The 23,049-nt window shown below is 44.3% G+C and overlaps 1 protein-coding gene and 1 long non-coding RNA gene across 3 annotated transcripts; one reads left to right on the top strand and one right to left on the bottom strand.

Annotated features, from left to right (window-relative positions):
- Positions 1 to 1,075: 1,075 nt before the first annotated feature.
- On the bottom strand, positions 1,076 to 7,625 carry SGK1 (serum/glucocorticoid regulated kinase 1). 2 transcript variants are annotated; one of them, XM_040627815.1, is made up of 12 exons: positions 7,493 to 7,625; positions 6,387 to 6,462; positions 5,863 to 5,938; positions 5,346 to 5,450; positions 5,157 to 5,240; positions 4,908 to 5,039; positions 4,529 to 4,641; positions 4,065 to 4,188; positions 3,522 to 3,617; positions 2,899 to 3,054; positions 2,701 to 2,790; positions 1,076 to 2,305 (listed from the first exon to the last, which is right to left on the bottom strand). In XM_040627815.1, exons 1-12 carry the CDS (start codon positions 7,608 to 7,610, stop codon positions 2,138 to 2,140), a joined length of 1,338 nt encoding a protein of 445 aa, XP_040483749.1. In that variant the 5' UTR covers positions 7,611 to 7,625; the 3' UTR covers positions 1,076 to 2,137. The 2 variants fall into 2 exon arrangements, with proteins under 2 accessions (XP_040483749.1, XP_008689293.1); XM_008691071.2 differs by lacking the exon at positions 7,493 to 7,625 and adding an exon at positions 6,604 to 6,740.
- Positions 7,626 to 9,788: 2,163 nt separating this feature from the next.
- Positions 9,789 to 22,720, top strand: LOC121102280. Its single transcript, XR_005834377.1, has 4 exons — positions 9,789 to 10,158; positions 10,311 to 10,508; positions 11,438 to 11,495; positions 22,559 to 22,720. It is a non-coding gene; the product is annotated as an uncharacterized LOC121102280 (long non-coding RNA).
- Positions 22,721 to 23,049: the final 329 nt, after the last annotated feature.

The raw sequence follows: 23,049 nt of genomic DNA on the forward strand, positions 1-23,049 counted from the left end.
GTGTGTGTGTGAACTGAGATGTAAGAACCAAGATCAAGGGGAAGAAGACCATAACCTTCCTGGGGAAATCCCTTTGCAAACAGAGAGGTCGGGTGAAGGGCGTGCAGCGGGCTTAGAGGTTAAGGCAGCGGCCGACAGCTGTTTGAAGACTCCCTATTTGCCAGGAATTTGTGTGAAGGGCCTAGAAAAGTGAAAAAGTACAAACAATTTGGACTCAAAGTGATGATCTCTTAATATCTTAATATCTTCCCTTCTTCCTCAGTAGATATTCCAGTGGGAAGGGCCTCACGAGTGGCCTCTGCACACCAGACTCGGAGTCAGCCGCTGGGTACACAAAGGCTCAAGAGGCTTCTGGTCGAAGCCAGGGACTGGCTCCTCGGGGGTCCTTCTCTGAGCGGGCACAGGACTCCATTCAGCTCTGGGTGCTCTCAGAAACTGGAAGTCCAGCCAGCTCAGCCTCTTGGGAACATAATCCATTTATGACAAACATCCCCACCCTCTTCAGTGGCATTCTGCTTGCAGACTATTTTCTCGACTTCCATTTCAACAAACAGCTTTATTGAAAAGTTTGCCTTTTCCATTAGGCTCTTTAAGGGCAGAGATTAGTCTGCTTTGTCCACTGCTGTATCCCCAGCACTCAGAGCAGGGCTGGGCCCAGAGTAGGCCCTCAAATTAGTTGTTGAAAGAATTACCTGTTACTTTGGGCAAGCCAGATGTCAGGACCAACAGCCAACTTCAGAGGGCAGGCGATAAATACAGGGCACGTGGCTTCATGGCTGTCCTTGTGGAGTGGGTTTGTACATTGGAAAGGGTTTGTTTGGATGGATTTGTGAATGACCTGACCGCCGTCACAAAATACTGCTAAGACCCAGAAGGTAAAGGGCTTTAAGCCCTCTCTATAGCCCCTGGGGTCTGAAGCTGTTGCTATTGGAGGCCAACCACTGAGCTGCAAAGTATAGCAGCATTTCCCAGGTTTATAAGTTTTAAATAGACCCATTATTACTGCTCCCCACCCCACCCCACTCCACCCCAACTGAGACATACAAAACAACACACATGACACAATTTATGTAAATATTTTTCAAGGTTTTATTGCAAACCAAAGTTGGTTTATCACACACAAAAAAAGTTGTGTGGTGGGGGGGCAAAGAATTGTACATATTATAACCATGTTAATTACAGTACATTAAAATGGTGGTTTCCATTACAAATAAGCCTGTAAGTTTAAATATACTAGTGTTATAACCCAATGTACAGACTTTCTTTATACAATACATACAATTATCAGGAATGCAAAAAAAAAAAAAAAGAAAAACATAAATAATGCCCATTTTACAGGTGACATTTTAAACAATGAAAATACCAGGCTTTGACCGACAACTGGGGCATTGGTCCATAAAAACCCTTTCTAAAAATAGAAATATTTGTAGCAGCAATGCTTTCTTTAAGCATCTGGATACAAGTCATTGCAAGACCATTTTCAATAAATTTTAGTTATTAACTGTATCTTACAAAAAACAAAAAAACAAAACGGTCTACACATAAATTTATCTTCCAAATATGGAAGAAACAAACAATGTCCCACATTGTAGTGTCCTGCAAGTGTCACATTGATGCTTAGAACTAAATCCATCTGTGATCAAGCACACCACATTCATACCACTGTTCACACAGTAAATCCACAAGGAAAAATAAAGAACTGAAACACTCTGCAACAGGAAAAGCTTTGGAGCTAACACGATCTCATCAGAAAAGGCACATGTCATAAGATTCGTTATCACGGCCCAGACAGACCTTCTGAAAACCCTTCTTCCAACTGCAAACCCTTCTTCGAACTGCGTCATCCTAAAGCGACTACTGCATCTGTCTACGGCGGCGCGCAAATGCTCATTTCAGAGATAGCACCATGTTGGAAGGAAGAATAAAAATGAAAACCTCATGAGCTCACTGAGAGGAGGATGTGCTCTTCAAAAAGCTTCCAGCAAACAGTGTGCAATAAGATTGCCAAGATGTGCAAGCTTCCAGAGATGTGCAAATTCTCTTTTAAGATGTCCTGTCAGCTGGCAGCTCCACCGAGAGGCTAACTAAAACGCTTACAAACACACATAAAATCCTTCAAGACCAACCCGAGGACTGTTCAGAGGAAAGAGTCCATAGGAGGTGCATAGGAGAAGCCTAGGAAGGCCTCGGCCGCTTCCTTGACGCTGGCTGTGAGGAGGATGCTGTCAGGGGACCTGCCGATGGAGTTGGGGACAGGCTCTTCGGTGAACTCGGGATCGAAGTGCCGCAGGTCGCTAGGTCCACTCTATTGTGGGAAGAAGGGAAAAGACCACTCAGTGTCGAGAATTCAGTGTGCAGACAGGACCGGGAAATCCTCATGTGGGCTTTCAATACTGGAGCTCAAGTCTTTAGGGTACTAGATGGAAACTCCCGTAATAACCATCCACAGGCCACACAACGTTTAAATAATGAGGATAGTGCTTACTTTTTATCTTTTGGTACTTTAACTGATAAATGTGTGGGAAAGTTACGTTAGCTTGGTGGGGACAAAAATTCTCTGTTTATCTAGGTAAAATAATGGTTTGTGAATAAAAGGTCTGCCGATGTTAACCTCGGGGGACCTCCCCTCCACCACCAGCAACCCTGACTTCAAGAAGTGCCCTTTCGGTCTTCCTCTACTCAGAAGAAAGAGATACTCACCACATTTGGGTTAAAGGGAGGAGTAATCTTCTTATTAATGAGATCATCCCAGTTAATTAGGGAGAAGAAGACATGATTCTTAATCTCCATCTGTCCAGAAGAAACAGGAGATGAATTTAGACCGGTGGAATTCAAGGAGGGCAGTGGGGTCCAGGGCGCTTCCCAGACAGCCCAGGAGAGCAGGAAAGAGTTACTCACGAAGTCGTCCTTGGCGCCCAGCCTCTTTGTCCTGTCCTTTTGCAGGAGGCCCTCCAGGAGGTGTCTGGCAGAATTGGTGATATTTGGCTTCAGCTGGAGGGGCTTGTTCAGAATGTTGTCGTACATCTCAGCTGTGTTTCGGCTGTAAAACGGAGGCTGAAAGGAGGAGGGAAATTAATGCTTAATTGGAAGGTTTGTACAGCAAACACGACCAACAGAGAAAAAGTCTTCAACTAGATTAAGCTGGATTTGACAAAGTCTTTCCCTTAATAGGTTTCCTTTGCCCTGGATTTTTAAATTCTATTTCGAGACCCTTCTCAGGGAGTAGATACTAACAAGCCACGTTCTTCCTCACACAGGTTTAGGGGGTCAAATCTCATCAAATGTGATTTTACAAAAGAAAAATTCACAAACTAAGAGCTTACCCTAAAACACTTATAAAATAACCAATAGGCCTCTCTTATCAGCATTTGATAAGCTTGTTGATAAAGGGGCAAGACACAATGACCAGATCTGCAATGGGGCTTGTGCACCCTGATAAGTCTGGATTTTAAGAAGATGCCATTCTAGGGAGCACCATCAAACCAGGGGCAAGATTCCCTGGCTCTCAATGCACTACTCACCAGGCCATACAGCATCTCATATAAGACGGCCCCCAGGCACCACCAGTCCACAGTCCTGTCATAAGGCTGCTTATGGAGCACTTCGGGTGCAAGATACTGAAACACAAAGGAGGGAAACAGAGTTTAGAAGTCTGTGAAACCGGGCAATCCCACGACCAGGCATGCACTTTGTAAGGGCTGAGACCCTGGATCCACTTACAGGATACATTTCTTTATATTACTTCCTGATAAAATTGCTGGACTTGGAGGTTGAAGGGCCAGGTATGTGTACTGATATTTGGAAAGTGATTGGGCACCCAACAGTAGCTTACTTGGGAATTTACAACATTTTATGACATGGCTTTTGCAAACAGCTGGTCTTAATGAAAGCAACATAAGCCCTGGGATTTCTTATGCTGCATCAAACAGCAAATGTATTTTCCTTGCACTCAACTGGACTGAGAAACCTCTGAGAACAAACTACCCTTTTGGTAGGTTGAGTATTTTTGCACTTGGCTCTCCCAGGAGAGGGCAGACCAGGCACCAAACCGACAGTGTGCCTACCTCGGGCGTGCCACAGAAGGTGGAGGTCGTGCCATTGTGTTCAATGTTCTCCTTGCAGAGCCCAAAGTCAGTAAGGACAATGTGTCCCTGTGAGTCCAGCAGAATATTCTCTGGTTTTAAGTCTCTGCAAAAAAAAAAAAAAAAGTAGTATAAGTTAATTTCACTTCATAAGAAATCCTCTGTGAAAATAACAGCTTGGGGTATTAGCAGCATTTTCAATTCACTGTAGCTGTATAGTGAAGAAAAAAAGGGAGTCCTTGTTCTGCTAATCTATTCTGGATCGGGCACAATCGTAGCTGGCTACTTCCCTGGTGGCATGGAGTCAAGGCAGCTCACATGCTGGGGGATCTGGTTTTAGGTGACCATGCGGTACTTAAATACAAATTATCTCAGGGCTCCATTAAAGGCTAGGGCTCTGTCTCCTTTCTACCCAGGAAGGTAACCTTGGGAGCTCTGCAGCTTACCTATAGACGATGTTCAGAGAGTGCAGGTAACCCAAGGCACTGGCTATTTCAGCAGCATAGAAACGAGCCCGTGGTTCCAGGAAGCAACGCTCCCTCTGGAGGTGGTAGAACAACTGCGGGAGACAGAACAAAGTGAGTCTGGGTTGCCAAGGCCTGATAACAATGCATTTAATTAGTCTCGACATATATAGCTAAAGGGGACAATTGCAGGAAGTGGCCTTAAATAGTCTGTTAACTATCTGCAACCTTCAGATTGAAGGAAAGGCTAATTCTGGTAACTTTTTCCCCCTAAGTATCACTGAAAAGCTTTCCTCTCAAACTAAAACCAGGAATGCCATGCCCAGACACCCAAAGGTTAGTTCATATTCCCGCCGCTCACCTCTCCACCATTGATGTAGTCGAGGACAAAGTACAATTTGTCAGCAGTCTGGAAAGAGAAGTGAAGGCCCACCAGGAAAGGGTGTTTCACATTCTTCAGTAGAACATTCCGTTCCGACATAATATGCTTTTCCTAGAAAAAGGACAATTAAGATTTAGTGGCAAATTTCAACTTGGTACCAAAATTCAAAGGTAAACGCATTTGATGAATGTCTGTCTCTAACTCCAATCCATCTAGCGCATCCCGTACCTCCTTCTTTTTCAGGATGGCTTTCTTCTGTAGAACTTTGACTGCATAGAACGCTTCTTCTGCTTTGTGTCTTGCTAGAAGAACCTGGAATTTCAATTAAAAAAATCATTTTGCTATCTACACCCACAGAGAATGGAAAACGAATGCATGAAAGACCATAAATTATGAGGTCTTCAGATCTGAAATTACCTTCCCAAAACTGCCTTTCCCAATCACTTTCAAGAAGTGAAAGTCAGATGGTTTAGCGTGAGGATTGGATGATGGGCCAAGGTTGATTTGCTGAGAAGGACTTGGCTGGAAAAGAAAATGTTTTCTTTTAGTATCCTTGCTTCAAAGGAAGACAACAATAAAGGACAGGCAATGTAAAAGATGCCACATCTGCAAATAACTGAGGCAAGTCACTACACATCACAGGCACAACCAAGACTACTTTTCATCCATACACATCAGTATGTCATATGGGAGTATGGAAATTGTACACGATCATGTTGTAACCAGATAAAACTTTTAGGCAATAGGCCTTTTAAAATACTTCACTGACTCAATAATTAAGTAAGTGCTTAAGTCACTAATTATGCTATTAACTAGGCATTCCTGCCTTGATAGTAATTTCTAGAAATGCTACTGTAATCCATCAATGTAGGAATACTAATTGACTCATTTACAAGATTCCTCTACAGAAGAATCACAAATAGAGAATACTTACTGGAGGAGAAGGGTTGGCATTCATAAGCTCAGGCTCCTGAGGTTGGGAGATTTTCAAAATGGACTGAACTTCAGGGCTGCAGAGAAAGTAACAACTTAGAACCTCCTTAACCCGACACAAGGGGGCACACCAACACCGGTAGTAAGTTTCTGGCTCAACTTTTCCCCCGACAGTTGAGTGCTTCAACTAAAAACACCCGAAGAAGAAATTAATCAAAGAAAATAATAGCCAGAGAAAATGATAAACCCAGTTAAATACAGGGATGAGGGCTGTTCTTCACGGAAACAGGGGGTGAATGAGGCAAACACGAAAATTTTATCTCACAGCTCTAGGACAGGCCAAATCAGCACATTAGTTTTAATGTTTAAATGTTTTCAATTGGGACTTAAAAGAGACAAGGGTTCCCACCCTCGGGGAAGGCTTCAGCTTTCTGATCAACCTTCTGATGAGAATGTGTCTTTACTGCTGGTAAACTGAAACTCTACTACTTCTTTTTATTTCTCCCAACCCTCCCCAAAACTTACTGTTTGCATGCATAGGAGTTATTGGCAATCTTCTGAATAAAGTCGTTCAGGCCCATCCTCCTCTGTTTCATGAAAGCTGTGAATTAAGAGAGAAGAAATAAATAAACGTCTAGATGGCTTCGTAACGTCCGACGCCACACACACTCATCTGATGCGCGACCTGAAAAAAATTTCCACTTCGCATATCCTAGAAGTTCAGTAAAATTCCTACACTCACCGATGAGAATCGCTACCATTCCCCTCATTCTGGAGTAAGTGAGGGTGCCCCTAGCAGCCTCGGTTTTCACCGTCATCTCCGCAGAGAGAGAGCGCGCAGAGAGTCGTTACTGACGGGAGACCGGCTCAGCCAACACTGGCCGCGCGCCGCGCAGCCCGCTTTATAAGCCTTGAGCCGCCGCAGGGGCGGGGCCCACGCGACAATGAGGAAGCGGCCCCGCCCAGGCCCCGCCCCAAGCCCCGCCTCCGGCGTCCGCGCGGCTCGAAGAGCTGCTCCCTCGCGGGTGGTGGCCGGCGGTTCGGCCCCCGGCCCCAGGGCAAGCCCGGGGCTGGGGCGGGGGGCGCGGGGACTGCCCGGGAGGCCCTGCGCGGGACTGTTATCTGCCTCTCTGGTCTCCCCGGCTGGAGAGAGGGAAACCGCAGGCGGAGGGGGTGGGGGGAGGGAGAGTCCGGGGTAATTTTCCACCTTTCTCATTTATTCCGCCCAGCTAGGAAATCAGAGTCGCGGCACTGGGGCGCTTTCCGCCCGGTGCTCGGCCAGCCGGTGGCTCAGTGCCCACTCTGGTTTGTCAGACTCCGCCTGCCGATTCCCTCCCGGTCCCGAAGCCGGGCCTCTCCCCTAACTCCCCCGGCAGCCTCATCAGCCCCCACCCGGCGGCCGCGCACCACCAGCCCGAGGTGTCTGTCGGGCGAGGGTGGCCCCGCGCGCCCTCATCTGCGGGGTCACCGTGGGTCTGGGACGCCCAGCGGGTTCCCCGCTCCCACTTCCTTCTCTCCCGGCCTCAGTCCCTCCATCCTGAGAACGCGCGCCCACCCCCGGTCCCTCTCGCCGGAGCCGAGCTACTAGCGGCGGAGCGGGACAGTCCCCGCGTGGCGGCCGCGGCGCTTACCCAGGCCGGTCAGCAGGAAGGACTCGCTGCGTTTCTGCGCCTCGGCCCTCTTTTTGTGGCGGGGCCGCAGCAGAGACTCGAGCCGGGCCCTGGCCAGCGCGCCCTGCATCTCCCCCATGGGCAGCCGCGGCCGGGCGCGCAGCGAGCGAGGGCGACAGGAGAACACTGACGTTTCCTTGAAGGAGCCGCCGTGACTCAGGCCGGGCAAGATTTCCTGCCCCGAGACCCAAAACAAACAAATGGCCCTTGTGCACGGCCGAGCCGCTTCCGAAAACGCCTTTTTTGTGCTTTTGGCCAAAGCCACGCAAGGCTGCAAAATCCCAGAACTTGGAAGCGGAGGAAGGAAGGAAAGAAAGAGGGAAGGGGGAGGGAGAGGTCAGGAATGTGTAGGGGAGGGGGCGGAAATAAAATTCGTCTCTGCACTAAAGAGAAAAAAAAAGTACAATCTGCATTTCACTTTTTCCCCCCTAGTCTTTGAGAACATTCTGTCCGTTCCGCATGTAATTTTTTTCTCTTGCATCTTTAATCTCTGCCACGCCAAGAACACGTGAGGAAGTGGCAAGTTAGGGGAGTGGTAACTCCGCGCAAGGCGCCGACCTGGCGTGACCCCGGGTAGCGGCGGCTCCCTGATTCCCTCTCCCGCTCTCGCACCTGAGAACTCAGCAAGGTCGCCTTACAGCGTCTTAAAAACCCTCAGTTTGTCCTCGTCTTCCCTACCCCTCCTCCGGTTTATTTCAGGGCTGACCCGGGAGTCTTCTTACAGTTTAACCACCTTGCTCTTTCCCTCAAGTCCCAGATAAACTGGGATTCGCGAACTCCTGAAAGATGAGCCGGGTGCCTGTGCTCCGGAAAGCGGAGGAGAGAGGGAAGCTCTGCAGAGCAGCGGCGCGGTGCCTTCCAGTAACCCCGCCGCTGGGAGATGCCGGGGCGCTGCAGTCTGACCGCCGGCGCGAGGACTCGGGCCAGCGCTGGGCGGGGGAAGCCAGGAGCACAGCCACAGCCACTGGGCCTGAGCGCGAGGCGGCTGCAAGTTACTAAGGTTTGCAGGGCCAGTACCTGGCACTTGCTGGTGCTGTCTGCGGTGGCTGCCCTGCCGTGACCCCTGACTGTCAAGGACCCTGCCATTTTTGAGTTGCATACTGGGTCTGACACACTCCAAAATACCAGCTGTCAAACCAAGAATAGCCTGCGAAGCCGTTTTCCTTTCGTCCTGGGCAGGGATTTGTTTTGCAGGCACAACCACCTTATTTGCCCTAATATGATCTGTAATCTCAGCTGCTGCCTGGTTTGCTCAGTTGCAACAGCCCCAGACTGGGAGAAGGGAACACACATCATCTCTCCTGGAGAGTGGCTGGGAAATGTTGCTCAGCACCCACTCTTAAAAAAGCAGTTCTCAGTGCCTGAAATTGATGCTCCAACCTTAAGCAAGGTTTAGGAAACTCCAGATCACAGTCGCTGGCGCATTATTGCTTCCTGGTCCATGGATTCTTCATACAATACGACTTTGTTACTGCCAATGCCCCCCATACTCTGTTCCATTTCAACTAGCCCAGCCCGTCCCTGCTCCCACACCATTCCGTCCCCTTTTAAGAGAGCAAATTTGCACTGGATACTACACACAACCCATGAATCATTGATCACTACATCAAAAGCTAATGATGTACTATCTGTTGGCTAATTGAACTTAATAAAAATAAAAGAGAGAGAGAGAGAGTGAGAGAGCACGCAAATTTGGCAAAGACTGCCCAGAAACACCAACCTGCACCAAGATTTCTGCTTGTTTGTTCTTAAAACACGAAACTGAGAAACCTTCCATCGGACACCTTCCCATGTGTCCCCACCTCCTGTGCCTTCCCCAGGCCAAGGAACCTCAGATCCTCTGAAGCATCTTCCTTTTACCCAGTCCCTCCAAATTATAGTAATAAAAGTACACGAACCTTTCAAAGGGGATTTTATAGATTCCTCTTTCATTCTTCAGGTTGCCTAGGATATGAAGTTTGGGGATTACTTTCTGGAGGTTGGAGGTAGAGCTCAGTTACGTTGCAATAGCCTCCCTGCTATGTGCCTGATAAGGCTGGACGCTGAGATGACAGAGAGCAGAGGAGTCAGAGGCAGCTGTCCTGCTCTGTTATGCACCCCACTTTATATAAAGGCAATTTACATACAGGAAGGGAGCAAGCTGCAAAGTTCAACACTGGGCCATTTATTCTCTCCATTGCAACATCACTCAGAAAATTACAGTCATCAGCGTCCTGAGTTTATTACACTCCCAGCAAGACACACAAGAAATGTAACTTGACTGATTATCATCACAAATCAGTCCAGAAAAAATTCAAAACACATGCAGAGCGTTCATATTTTCAAAGAAGGTCTGCCACATGCATTCCAGGAGGAACGTGGAATTAAAGTTAGAGGGCTCTAAGTGGAATAGAGAAGACGCACAACCGTATGATTTGTGGTTGGAACAGAAAAGGAACGTCTGATGTTCTCCTTCCTCCCCCTACCCTAATGTTCGGCAGTTGGAGACGGACGGTCTGCTAAACTTATCATTTAACATAGAGAATCAAGTTGTTGAGACTGGCTTTTCTTCCAACCGGATACCTGAAGGGTGGAGCAGGCGCCCCCTGTTCTGTCCCAGCAACCTACTAAGACTTCCGAACAGGAAGGTGACACACAGCGGCGGGTAGATGGGGCGGGGAGGTGGGGGAGGTAGAGGGGGGAACGGTGTGTGACGCGCGCCTGTTAACTCTGCACAGGCTTTGGGTTGCCCTGTGGCCGCTATTCAAACGCTTGATCTGTTCTTCCTTCCCGTCGCCAGCCTCTTTCTTTGGTCCAGATAGTCTTCCTACCGGAGGAATCCGGCCCCTTTCCTCTTACTCCCCGGTGGCTCAGTGGCCAGAGTTGCGTCACCAAATTGCGCTTGTAAATGCAACCCAGAGGGCGATCGCGTTCTCTGGCAGAACGGCTCTGGAATGCAGAATTTCCCCCACTTCTCCTGAGGTTTAATCAGTTCCAGGTAATTTCTCTCTACAACGCCTTGTGCAGTCGCAGAAAATACAGATGGCTTGATAGGAGATAGGCTAATTACCTCCCCCACTCCCCCAAGACAGTAATCTCATTGATGCTTCGTAGTGGGGAAACTGCAGTCAAAACTCTCAAATGGAAATAATTCACTAAGATACAAAGTTTGCACTGAAACAAATCATTTCCCAGTGCATGTGTATTTCAATGCTTCAGAAAATCATTTAGTTCTTCTGCTTTAATTTTCCTTAATGAAGGACTGTAAATACTGAAACTTGAAACCTTTACTAAGATAGGATCCTTTTAATTTAATTCGAAGTCTCAGAAAACAAATTCTGGATATTTCTCAACATATTAAAGGAAATATTTTGAAAATATTTTTTAAAGATTTATTTATTTGAGAGAGAGAGAGCAAGCAGGGGGGCAGGTAGGGGCAGAGGGAGAAGGAGAGAGAATCCTCAGGCCAACTCCCTGCGAAGTGGGGAGCCCAAAACTGGGCTCCATCCCATGACCCTGAGATCATGCCCCCAGCAGAAATCAAGAGTCAGATACTTAACCGACTGAGTCATCCAGGCGTCCCCCCCAAATATTTTCATTAGGACTTAGCTGTTGGACTACTTCTGAAGTGTGTCAGCTGTGTGGTGTCCTCATTCTCTAGGTACAATACTTTCCATTGATAATGACAATATAATTGTTTTGCATTGCCCAAAGTGTCAAAAATTCTAGAACAATTATGTGCACAGTTTAGGTTCCATGCTTACTGCTTCATGTGGTGATGCTTATAGAATCCTTTCCCTGGAGCGTCACCAAAAAAAGTACAGAGAAACACCAAAAAGCATAATTATTACTCTAGAGAGCAGCTAAATGGATCAGTTTTTGTTGAAGGTTGTCACCAAGTGCATGCCTCTTTTTTTTTTTTTACAGTATTCATCAAACAGAAAAAGATGACAGCAAATGAGTTTATTCACAAGAGCTATTATAGGTAAGTAATCAGCAATGGTGGTTAAATGAGAGTTTATAGATCACAGGTTCTATAGTGATTATTACGTTCCATACTCTTAATTGTCAAAAGTGACATGCATAAAGAAGGTAAGGATGTGATTGAATACATAAGTAAGAGACGAACACATTACTTTGAATAACAGTGTTCAGTGTTATTAAAATGCACAAAACTACATGCTTTATTTATGCAGGGCTTATTTCTTTTCCAAGACAGTGCTTTTGAATAAAGCAAGACTACACTGTGAAGAGCCTTGGAATAGGGTTTTGCCACATACTGTACACGGGGCTGTCTAGTACAGAGGCCTTAGGTTGTTTTCTCTAACAGCACTTTTCAGCTATTGAGGATTAAGCAATTGTTGTTATTTTTCTTCTGAGTTGAGCAGATGATAGGCAAAATTGTAAAGTAGCAGTACTTGCTTTTGAAACCAAATTTATCTCCTCGCTGTAACCCTTCTCTGTCGCTGAAGTTAACTGCCGTGCCTCTCCCACTTCCCACCCACAACCCTGGTGCACTCTGTGGTCCTGCAAACTCTGAAATACTGCCTTCCACCTTCCTCCCTGCTAAGCCAGCTGCCTCAAAGCCCTGCTCTCAGCTAATCGCCCCAGGAGGTATTGACCTGATTCTCCTTGCCTTTCTCTGGCTTTCTCCCTCCTTCCCTTCTCCCCTCCCTTCCTCCCTCTTTGCCTCCCTCCCTTCCATTTGTTCATGCAAGCCTTTAACAAGCATTTATTAAGTAAGTATGAATATTAAGCTCAAGGGACACAAATATGAATAATCCTGTTATTTGAAATTCACAGAAGCTGTCATTCTGAGTGGGGAGCACCCACATAAATTATGATATGATATGACACGTGTTAGAGGTCCCAGCAATCTACCTTAGAAGAACAGAGAGAGGAATTTTCTACTGGGGAGAAGCAGCAGACATGCAGTTGTTGAGGAAAGTTTCCCACAAAGAAAGAATATTGGGGCTGATCCCGGAAAGGTCAGCTAGGGACAAAAGAGGAACGTCATTCTAGGCAGAAACAGCTCGAGTACCAAACTCTGAGGTGCTGTGTAGCATCTCTGCGATGATCTGGGGACACGGCCCCTACTCGGACCTCTGACACAAGCGAAATGTACAGGGCCCTTGCTGCTATTGCTGCAGCGGCAAAACAGCACTTTTTTTTTTTTTAAGATTTTATTTATTTATTTGATGGAGAGAGAGAGAGAGCACAAGCAGGGGGAGCAGCAGGCAGAGGGAGAAGCAGGCTCCTAGATGAGCAAGGAGACCTATGTGGGACTCGATTCTGGGACCCTGGAATCATGACCTGAGCCTAAGGCAGATGCTTAACCGACTGAGCGCCCCCCAGGCGCCCACAAAACAGCACTTTCAAATGAAATAAGAAAAGATCCTAATGACATTAGTCTGTCTCTCCCTCTCACTGCCTCTCCGTCTCCAACCCCAATACCTATGGAATTAACAATGTCTTAAAAATGTATTCATTTAAAGGACTGCCAAGTATTAGCTTGCACAGGTATCTCTGTTTCTGTACTGCTCTCGGCATGGCTGGAGTGCATCCACCCGTCAATAGATTCTTCCAGAACTATGCTTCAGACAGTGCTAGATGCCGGAGGTACAGTGAGGCACACAAGCTCACACAGAGAGGGGACACGTGGGAAGTCACCTACAAAGGTACCCATAAGCCCTACTAGGAAGGGACTAAAAGCCACAAGGAACACCATTTCACCAAGGCTTTTATTTTTTAATTTTTTATTCTTTTTTTTCCCCACCAAGGCTTTTAAGGTGATACATTCCAACGTGTTTTGGAAAGCTCACTCACACCAAAATGTGATTGATTACTCAACTATTACTCCTTCAAAGGATATTTGCTTTTTAAAACATACCCCTAGCTCATTAAAAATGAACAAGTGTATATGCACAGACATGTAAGGGGAGAAGCTGGAAGTTGGAAGGAGAGATTCACATAGTTGGAAGATGTATGAACGTTTAGACAAGTGTGGCTGTAATCTGGCACAGGGTATGGCAATCTCACAGAGGCAGGGAATGACACCAATGTTCTATATCCATGGATTCTAGAAAGTTGCACCACAAGAAAGCTGGTGGGGATTAGGGGCATGGTTTGGTAATAAGTTTTTAATTTCAACCAGGAAAGGAGGCTGGTGGTATCTCTCGACATGGGAGGATTGGTAATCTAGCTTGCAACAAACCAACGGGTCTTGGACAGGCTGAAAACTCACCTTATCCCCATCTTTTTTTTTTTTTTTTTTTTTTTAGGATTTTATTTATTTATTTGAGAAAGAGAGAGATAGCGAGAGAGAGAGAGAGCATGAGCAGGCGGTGGGGAGAGGGAGAAGCAGGATCCCCGCTGAGCACCCCCCCCCCCCAGATCATGACCTGAGCCTAAGGCAAATGCTTCACTGACTGAGCCACCCAGGCGTCCCACCTTATCCCCATCTTTGGGATGTTGTCAATGTCTAATGTAGCATGATCCAATGAGCAATAAATAAAAATAAAAATTAACTGTCAACCAGAATACAGTATGAAGGGCGAGGAAGAGCACATATTTGACGGCTCACAGGATTGACCTGGAAAATGACTTCCAGAGAATTTTCTGGATGATTATGAAAAATAACACAGAATAAATTGGAAAAAAATTTTTAAGTCAAAATTCAATATTATCTGCAATTTTCTAAACATAAGAGGACTATGGCCTTACTGAAAGTCTTATATATTATCGACAGAGGTTTATTGTTAGGCATTTGTATTTTAAAAGGCCTCTGTCAAATCAAAAATATTGATTTGTAATGATAAAATACCAGGCACAGAGGCAAGGAAATCCAGCGAGCTTTGGCCTTCGGAGTCTCTTCCTTCACTCTGTCCCAGATGAATACACATTGCACTCACTCTCTCTGCAAGCCCCCGGCCTAGCCTAACATTCAGGCAGCACAGGGCTTGACATGTCCTCGCAGGCTGAATCCTTCATGGGACACACATATTAAAGCTGTAACCTACATGAAGACAGTATAAAGGGCTCTCTTTCACCCCCGATCTATTTACCAAGTGCCAAGAGTAAATAAGGAACCTGGATTTTTAGCAGACATCTTTTGCCAGACTGAAGCGAAACCTGAAAGCTTTAATTTCCCCAGAATAAATCTCTCCCATTTATGGCCCTATAATTTATCTAGCAAGAAGCAACAGAAGCTCGTCCTAACCAAGGATTGTTTCCTGTAAACCGTGCCTACAAATTGCAACAACAAAATAAGAGAAATATAATGGTAACCAACATGGGAAAGTCAGGGATAGGATGGCTGGGGGAAGGTTGACGGGCATCATTGAATGTAACGCAGTTTAGTGAACTTCCACTTGATTTCAACTCCAAATGGAAGCTACATAGACATTTATGTCACCTCCCTCAGTAAGCTCTGGGGTGTCAGCAGCTTGCTGAAGGTGGGGCTCCTCGGGGTCCACGCTAGTCAGCTATACCTGAGGCTCATTACCTGTGAGATCCTAGACAAAGGATTCTCTAAACCTTGATGATCTGTGTAATGGGGATGCTAACTTAATATAAATTGCAAAAAATAACTGAAATAGAGAATTTAGTAAGTGCCTTCTCCGGTTGGAATCTCACATGGAAACTATGACGTGTCTATGTTCCTTACCCCCACCCTACACACATCACAACTTCAAACAGAACATATTAGACAACACAAATTGTTCCCACAACTCAAGACAATAATGGTTATGTACTGTGCTTTAAGCACATGAACCGTATGGGCTAATGAATCTGCCAGGCCAAGGATGGGCCAGTGTGATGGGAATTCCATCAAAGACCTGAAAAGACAATCTATTTTGTTCTTCAGATGTCCCCCTCCTCTTTTGGTCTCCCTATGGACAATGCTCCAGAATGGGTTACATCAAAGAACTAAATACCATGATAACAGAATAAATACTTATTTATCAAGTAAGGCTAAAGTTTAAGTAGAAAAAGCAGGGAGTAAGATAAAAGCTAACCCAAAGGAGTTTTTAATTGTTCAGGGTGGATGGGAAACAATAGAATGCGCCCAGCTACACCTAAATGCCGTTAAAATATAGCCTGGGGCAAATTTAACCATTTGGAATACTTACTTTTTCAAGTGAGGACTAAGCTAGAAGTTCTCCTGTAGCTGTAATATTGTCTGGGAAAAGATAAATCTAAAAGGAACTTCTTGGATGCCCAGAACCACCTCATGTGGCTAATCCCTTGGAGCCCTCCGTTTTTCTACCCACCACCCCCATTGTAGCCTTTAGTCAGAGATTTTGTGGCTTAGTTATTTACATCTCAAGTGCCTCTCTGGACTGTTGAGTTCCCAAGATGAGACCATATGAGCTAGATTCATGTTTCTTGCCTGCCTAACATTCCTTTGTCAGGCCCTACTCCCATTTCCTCTTCCCACTCTTTCTTTGCTCTCCAGGCTGGAGCCATCTTGGCTCTTTTCCTTTCGCAAAGCCAACTTTGTGTCTGCCTTTGGGACTTTGTCTATGTCATGCCCTCCACCTGGGATGATTTCCTCTTGATGCTCACATGGATAGATCCTTCTTGCCGTTTAGATCAGAGCAAACATCACTTACGCAGTGGACCTAAACTAACCAGCTGGCCATCCTTTGCCATTCACCCTATTTCAATTATCTGCATATTAGTTTTATTATCTGACATTTTTCTTGGGTTCATAGTTTGTCTCCTTGCACTAGAAAGCAGTCTCTGTAAGACAGGGATATTTGTTTTATTTTCCACAGTATCTCTGGTGCCGAGAAGAATGTGTGACCCAGAGGAAGCGCTTAATAAATGAAATGATTTAATAATATACCCTTATATATTGCTGGGCACATAATAGGTTCTCAACCAAATTTTGTTTTCCTCCCTTCACCTAATAATCAAGGGTACATTTTCTTAGCAGTCCCTTTACAACTCACTATGAAAAGCAAGACAAAATCAAACCAAACGAAAAACTCTCGAGTTCAGGTATTTTGTTACATATTACATATTATGCTGCTCAATCGGTTCAGAAAACTGAAACACTACATTTTATGAATGATGTAAATAAAGATTTTGAAATCAAGGTTGTTCTTTTGGTCTAATGAGGTCACTAAACAACCATATTGAATAATCATTTTTTGAGAAAACTGAAGTAGATACTCTTTTTTACAGACAACATTCAATGGATACTTTGTCAAGTTCAGAGAATCCAACATGGGGAGGGTGGCCATCTAGGCTTTCATCTGCCCAGCTTGGTAAAATGACCATTTAGCCTCTTATTCCAAGGACCACAGATAATCATCCAATGAGTCAGAAAAATGCATCCTCTTTTTTCTTTCTTTTTGAACTTGCTCCCTAAATTCTCTATTGCCACCCCCCTTCTTTGCTGTCTATTAAGTTAGACTGTTAAAGTGAGAATCCACTAAGTTCCATGATACTTCTGCTTTCTGCTGAAGGCCCTCTGTCCTGTTCCCTCTACGAACCTCCCCGGTTTTGCAGGTGTAGAATGATTACATTCATGAGATGTTGGTAGTTGACTAAGGAGAACTACCCCTTTTTAAAGTTTAATGAAATAGCAAACTAACTTTCCCAGAGAGGCACAGTTGGCTCTCTCCAGGTCATTGCCCAGCATTCTATGACTGCCTTGCAGAATCTGTGAGGGCAGGTGCACCCTGAGTAGACGATGGTAGCGAGATGTCCCACTGTATTTGTAGATACATAGGAATAAAGGGAAGGAAAACCCTCTTCATTAACGATACCATATGAATTTGGTTTATAGAAAAGCATACTCTCATAACCTCTTTGACTTTTGTCATTCAACCAATGTTACCCCAAGCGCTTCAGAACCTCTCATCCAGCCTGAGGACACATGGGATAACAAGGCCACCTCACAGACCATTTCCCATCTTGCAATCGTAAAGGTCTTCCATAACTTTCATATTGCTGGGAAGCCTGAAGGAACATTTATTACAAAACACTCCTACTTTATTTTCTTTTAAAATAGCCTTCGCTACACAATAGTAAGGCTTTGATAAAAGGGTCTCTATTATGCACACCTAGTATGTCATTTTATTTCATTTGTTTTTATTTTTTAAACTTATTTATTTGAGACAGACAGACAGAGATAATGAGAGAGAGCATGAGCACGGAGGAAAGGGAGAAGCAGGCTCCCTGTTGAGCAGGGTGCCCGATGTGGGACTCGATTCCAGGAGCCTGGGATCATCACCTGGGCCGGAGGCAGACGCTAAACTGACTGAGCCACCCGGGCGTCCCTAGTGTGTCGTTTGAAAGCCATAGCAGAATGACCGTTGGGTTGTCAGAAGTGGCAAGGTGCATGTACAAGTAGCAGATTGGTAAGTAACTGCGTTTTCAGATCTCCGATTACATGTACCTACATGTATGTACGTATTATTACATGTATGTGTGTTTATACACCTGCGTGTGTGTGTGTACAGAGAGAGACAGAGAGAGAAGGTTTTTATTTTTTAAAAATTGGCTCATGTGAATATGGAGGCTGTCAAGTCCAAAATCCTTAGGGTGGGCTGGTTGGCTGCAGACCCAGGAAAGAACTAATGCTGCAGCTCAAGTCTGAAGACCATGTGCTGATAGAATTTCTTCTTGCTCAATGGAGGTCAGTTTTTGTCCCGTTAAGGCCTTCAGCTGTTCAGGTGTTGGGATAAAGCTCACCCACATCATGGAGGACCATCTGCTTTACTCAAAGTTCCCTGATTTAAATGTTAACCTCATACAAAAAATACTCTTGTAGAAACATCTAAGATGTTTCACCAAATATCTAAGCATTGTGGCCCAGCCAAGTGGATATATAAAATTCACTATCACAAGCTCACCTCCTGTCAATTTGGCACTCATACGCATCTTCTTAAATTATATTTAATCTCCATATAAAGAAAACTAAGGTCAATATTTCCACCTAACATGATGCAACTATCCTGCATATAATGGAAAACCTAATAACCTTTTCCCCAGAAGAGGATGTAAAGTCATTCTGGTGTGTTTATTCTTCTTGATATCCTGTAACTTAAATACTGTGATACAAAGTCCACAATTCTTAAATACTGTGATATAAAGTCAATGCATCTTATGTTACATGACAAGGGGATAAGAGAGGGAAGAAAACAAAGAGATTCACACACACACACACACAAACACAAACATATTCATAACAGATAAGGAAGAAATACTCAGGACAATCACAGTCCTTGTTTCTACAATTGGCCAAATACCACAACTGGTATTTATCACTATTTTATTCCACTACCTGTTTGTCTTTAGCAAGCACCTCAACTGGTTGTGGTTCTTTACCTAATAGGGTGATGTAAACCTTCCTTCCCGACAGGGTCTGGGCCATTAGTAGTCCTGTCTGGATTGAGTTGTAGCTTTCCACTGAATTTATTTATTTATTTTATTTTTTTATATTAATATTTTTTATTATATTATGTTAGTCACCATACAGTACATCCCTGGTTTTCACTGAATTTAATCAAAAGGCGTGGCAACAGTAAGAGACTCCTGAAGGATCTCTTATATTCCATACTCTTCCTTACCTCCATTATGGAGTAGTAATCCAATTTCTCCTTGGTCATCAGGACCAATCATCCCAGCCAGCATCCTACCTCCCTTCTTTGCCTGCTGATTTAGGGGCACAAAGGGCCCAAAGTAGCTGAGTGGCAGTCTTAACTTCCAGTTCAATGAAATCATTACTGTGTCTCCCAGTGGAAGCATTCCTACCTTCAGAACCAAGGTTTTAGGCCAGCAGAGCATAAAGTTGGGAAGACAAGAAACAAAAATGTTGCTAGTAGGTCACTAGGGTTAATAGTGAGTAGTGCCACTCCCATGTCCACTCCTTGACTTCTGGATCTGTGAATCCCAGCTATGGGAGAAGCAGCGCATATGTTAGATGCTGACGCAGAACATTTACAGCCTCCTGGAAAACCTCGCTCCAGCCCTGCAAAGTATTACCATCTAGCTGGCACTGTAACTACATCTTCAAAAGGCCATTCCACTCTTCTATCAAGCCAGTCAGTCGCCTCAGGGTATTGGGGAATATGGTAAGACCAGTGAATTCCATGAACATAAGGCCATTTGCCATAGTTAATTTGCTGTGAAATTAGTACTTTGATCAGAAGCAATGCTGCATAGAATACCATGATGATGGATAAGGCATTCTGTAAGTCCATGGATGATTGTTTGGTGGAAGCATTGTGTGCAGGAAGGGCAAATCTGTATCCTGGTAAGTGTATATTCCGGTAAGAACAAGAGGCTGTCCCTTCCATGATGGGAGAGTTGGATAATCTGCCTCCCAGATAGTTGGCTGATCACCCTGGGGGATGGTGTGACGTCAGAGGCTCAGGGTTGGTCTCTGCTGCTGGCAGATTGGGTACTCGGCCATGGCTGTACTTAGGTTGGCCTCGGTGAGTAGAAGTCCATGTTGCCGAGCCCATGTATAACTTCCATTTTGGCCACTGTGGCCACTCTGTTCATTAGCCCATTCAGCGATGACAGGGGTGGCTGGGAAAGAGGCTAACTGATATCCACAGAATAGATCATCCCATGATTAATAAAATCTTCCCCTGCTGAGATCACCCTTTGGAAGTCGTTCACATGGAACACAAGTATCTTCATATTTTTTGCCTATTCAGAGAATTTTATCTACATTTCTCTTCCCCAGACTTCCTTGTCACCCATTGGTATTGCCTGACTATCCAGCCCAATCATTAGCCACTTCCCAAGAACGGACATATAATCACATGTCTGGCCAGTTCTCCTTTCAAGCAAAATGAGCAACCAGGTGAACTGCTCTTCAGTTCTGCCCACTGAGAGGATTTCCTTCACCATCGTCCCTCAGCAGGGTCCCAGAAAGGGACTAGGATTGCAGCTATCCACTTCGATGATTGTGTTTATGGGTGTCTGTATCTCGGTGGTGTCATTCATAACCCGAGGGGGTCATACGCAATCTTCATCTCACACAGAGCTATGGAAATGCACTAACCCATTGACTGGATACTAGGCACTTGGATTTTTATTTCCCGAGGATTCTACATCATTTGCTGCTTTCTTAGTGTTTAATAGATTTGAGTACATGTCACTATTTTTAAAACATTCCTGGCGAGCTTCGATAGTTGGGTTTTGTTGTTTTTCTTGCCCTCCCACTCTTCATTTAGCTAATAATTTACAACATTTTTTGTAACCCTGTGAAAATTGGGCGCTGCATCAGTTTACCAAGCAAAACTTCAAAGAAATATTAGTGATGACCTAACTATACCACTTAACCACCCACTTAATGTATTTGAAAAATACTGAGTCAACCTATGGAAGGCATTATCTTAGCACTGGACGATTTTTGTGGAAAATTCAGAGGGTCACCTAAAGCGTATTTTATGCTTTACACAGCAGAACCACAACTTGGCAATTTGAGGTTGCTGAACACTCTGGGTGCCAGGATATGGCACCTTAGTCCTTCTGATGCCTCAAAAAGCTCCAAGAAAAGGTAACTTCTTGATACCTGTTACTTTGGGAGGCGTCCATTATGCCTCCACGACTGGTTATTCCTAGAATTTCAGGAGATAGAGTAGGAACTTCATTTTCCACAGAGCTTATTCTGAAGTTTTGAAGCTTGTCTCTAACCCTGAACACCATTAATGACCTCATGGTCTCATTCCCGCTGGCAGTGACCCCCTCGGCTGAGCAGGGATGGTAGGAATCTGTGCACATGTCTGTACCTTTCTAGTAGAGACGTGGAAAAAGCAGGATTATTTTGTGCCCTTATCTTTCCTCATTTCCTAACATATGCCTTGCACATTATTGATGTTCAGTAAATATTGGACATATTTAATGAATAAGTCTCTTTGCTGGGCCCACCATAATTTCTCCTACTTACTATTCCTCTTTAAAACCCTAAGATGAACATTAAAAGCCACGATCCTTTGCTCAGGTGACACATTGCAGTGGGAGATGTTTATTCTAGACAAGTTAACGGGAGTACATTTATTTTTGTTTTTTATTATTATGTCCTGGATCAGAACTATGATTAGCTGTCATCACCAGATTTTCTAAGAGCATACATTCATACCATCAGACACTTTTCATAGTAGTATTTGTTTTTGAGCTGTGATTACAGAATCCTTTTAACAAATAAGATTGCTTGTCCCAAAAGAATGATTTGATGGTTTGGCTAAGAGTTTCAGATATATTAACTACTTCTGTTATTTGTGTGTGTGTGTGTGTGTGTGTGTGTGATAACACCAAGCTTGTTTCATAATCACGACTGCACTAAAGATATAAATAAAATCTTAAAAAAATGAAACTAAGCTTTGTATAAGACCACAGAAAAATCACAGAGAAGAAACTAAACAGATGTGAGGAAAAGATAGGAATCATGAAGAATGTCTCTCTTTCTAAATCTATACGGTCACTTAAAGAAGTTGCTCTAATGTTATTTGCTTATAAAGCTTTATGTTTAAAATTCTACTCTACTCTACCCTTGTTTAGAGCAAATGACTATTCCAAAAAGACAAGGCTAGGGGCGCCTGGGTGGCACAGTGGTTAAGCGTCTGCCTTTGGCTCAGGGCGTGATCCCGGAGTTCTGGAATCGAGCCCCACATCAGGCTCCTCTGCTATGAGCCTGCTTCTTCCTCTCCCACTCCCCCTGCTTGTGTTCCCTCTCTCGCTGGCTGTCTCTATCTCTGTCGAATAAATAAATAAATAAAATCTTAAAAAAAAAAAAGACAAGGCTATTACTGTCAGTATCTACAACGGTTCTATTTCACATTTCATAAAATATTGCTTAAGAATCAAAAGCCTTAGAACAGAGGCATAGATCATCATGATAGACCTGTTTGGAATCCATTCCAAAAATTCAAATCATGTTGTTTATATACCTTTTTATATACCAACGTAAATCTAGTTTGGCAAGTCCTGATTCATAAGCCCTGAATTTACCTTTTAAGAGCCAAAGCATGTTTTTTTCCTCTTTACCGCATTGTAAACACTGTACCTTTATGTCCACAGCTGCTCTTGGAAGCATCACTGATGGCCCACTGCCCTCTGACTTCTCCTTGTACAACGGGAACAAATAACCCAAGGGCAGAAATGAGCCCAACATACACAGTTTTTGTCCAAGCCCCAGTTGCCACCCTCCTCTGCCTCCTTCTTATTTCTTCCCGCTTCCCATGTACTTTTCTTAGGATTTTCATTTTCTTTAGGATTATCAGTTTCTGTAAGGCTAATGGGGATCTTGTAAGGTCAGTCAGGACTGCAAGTTTTTTTCCATAGCTTTTCTAAAAACAGTTACAGAAGATGAGAATTAATACTACACACAATATAGTATGTGTATTTATACATGATATATAATCTACATTGTATATGACATTAACATTATTAAAATATTATAATTTTAATATTTTGAAAATGTTTGAGAACACATTTACATAAAGATATCAAAGAAGAACACACGCACTAGACCTACGTAGACCCCTTCCAGGAATAAGAGTATCTAACAC

Source organism: Ursus maritimus, unplaced genomic scaffold (genome assembly GCF_017311325.1).
Source record: "Ursus maritimus isolate PB19 unplaced genomic scaffold, ASM1731132v1 scaffold_13, whole genome shotgun sequence".
Lineage (NCBI taxonomy): Eukaryota > Metazoa > Chordata > Mammalia > Carnivora > Ursidae > Ursus > Ursus maritimus.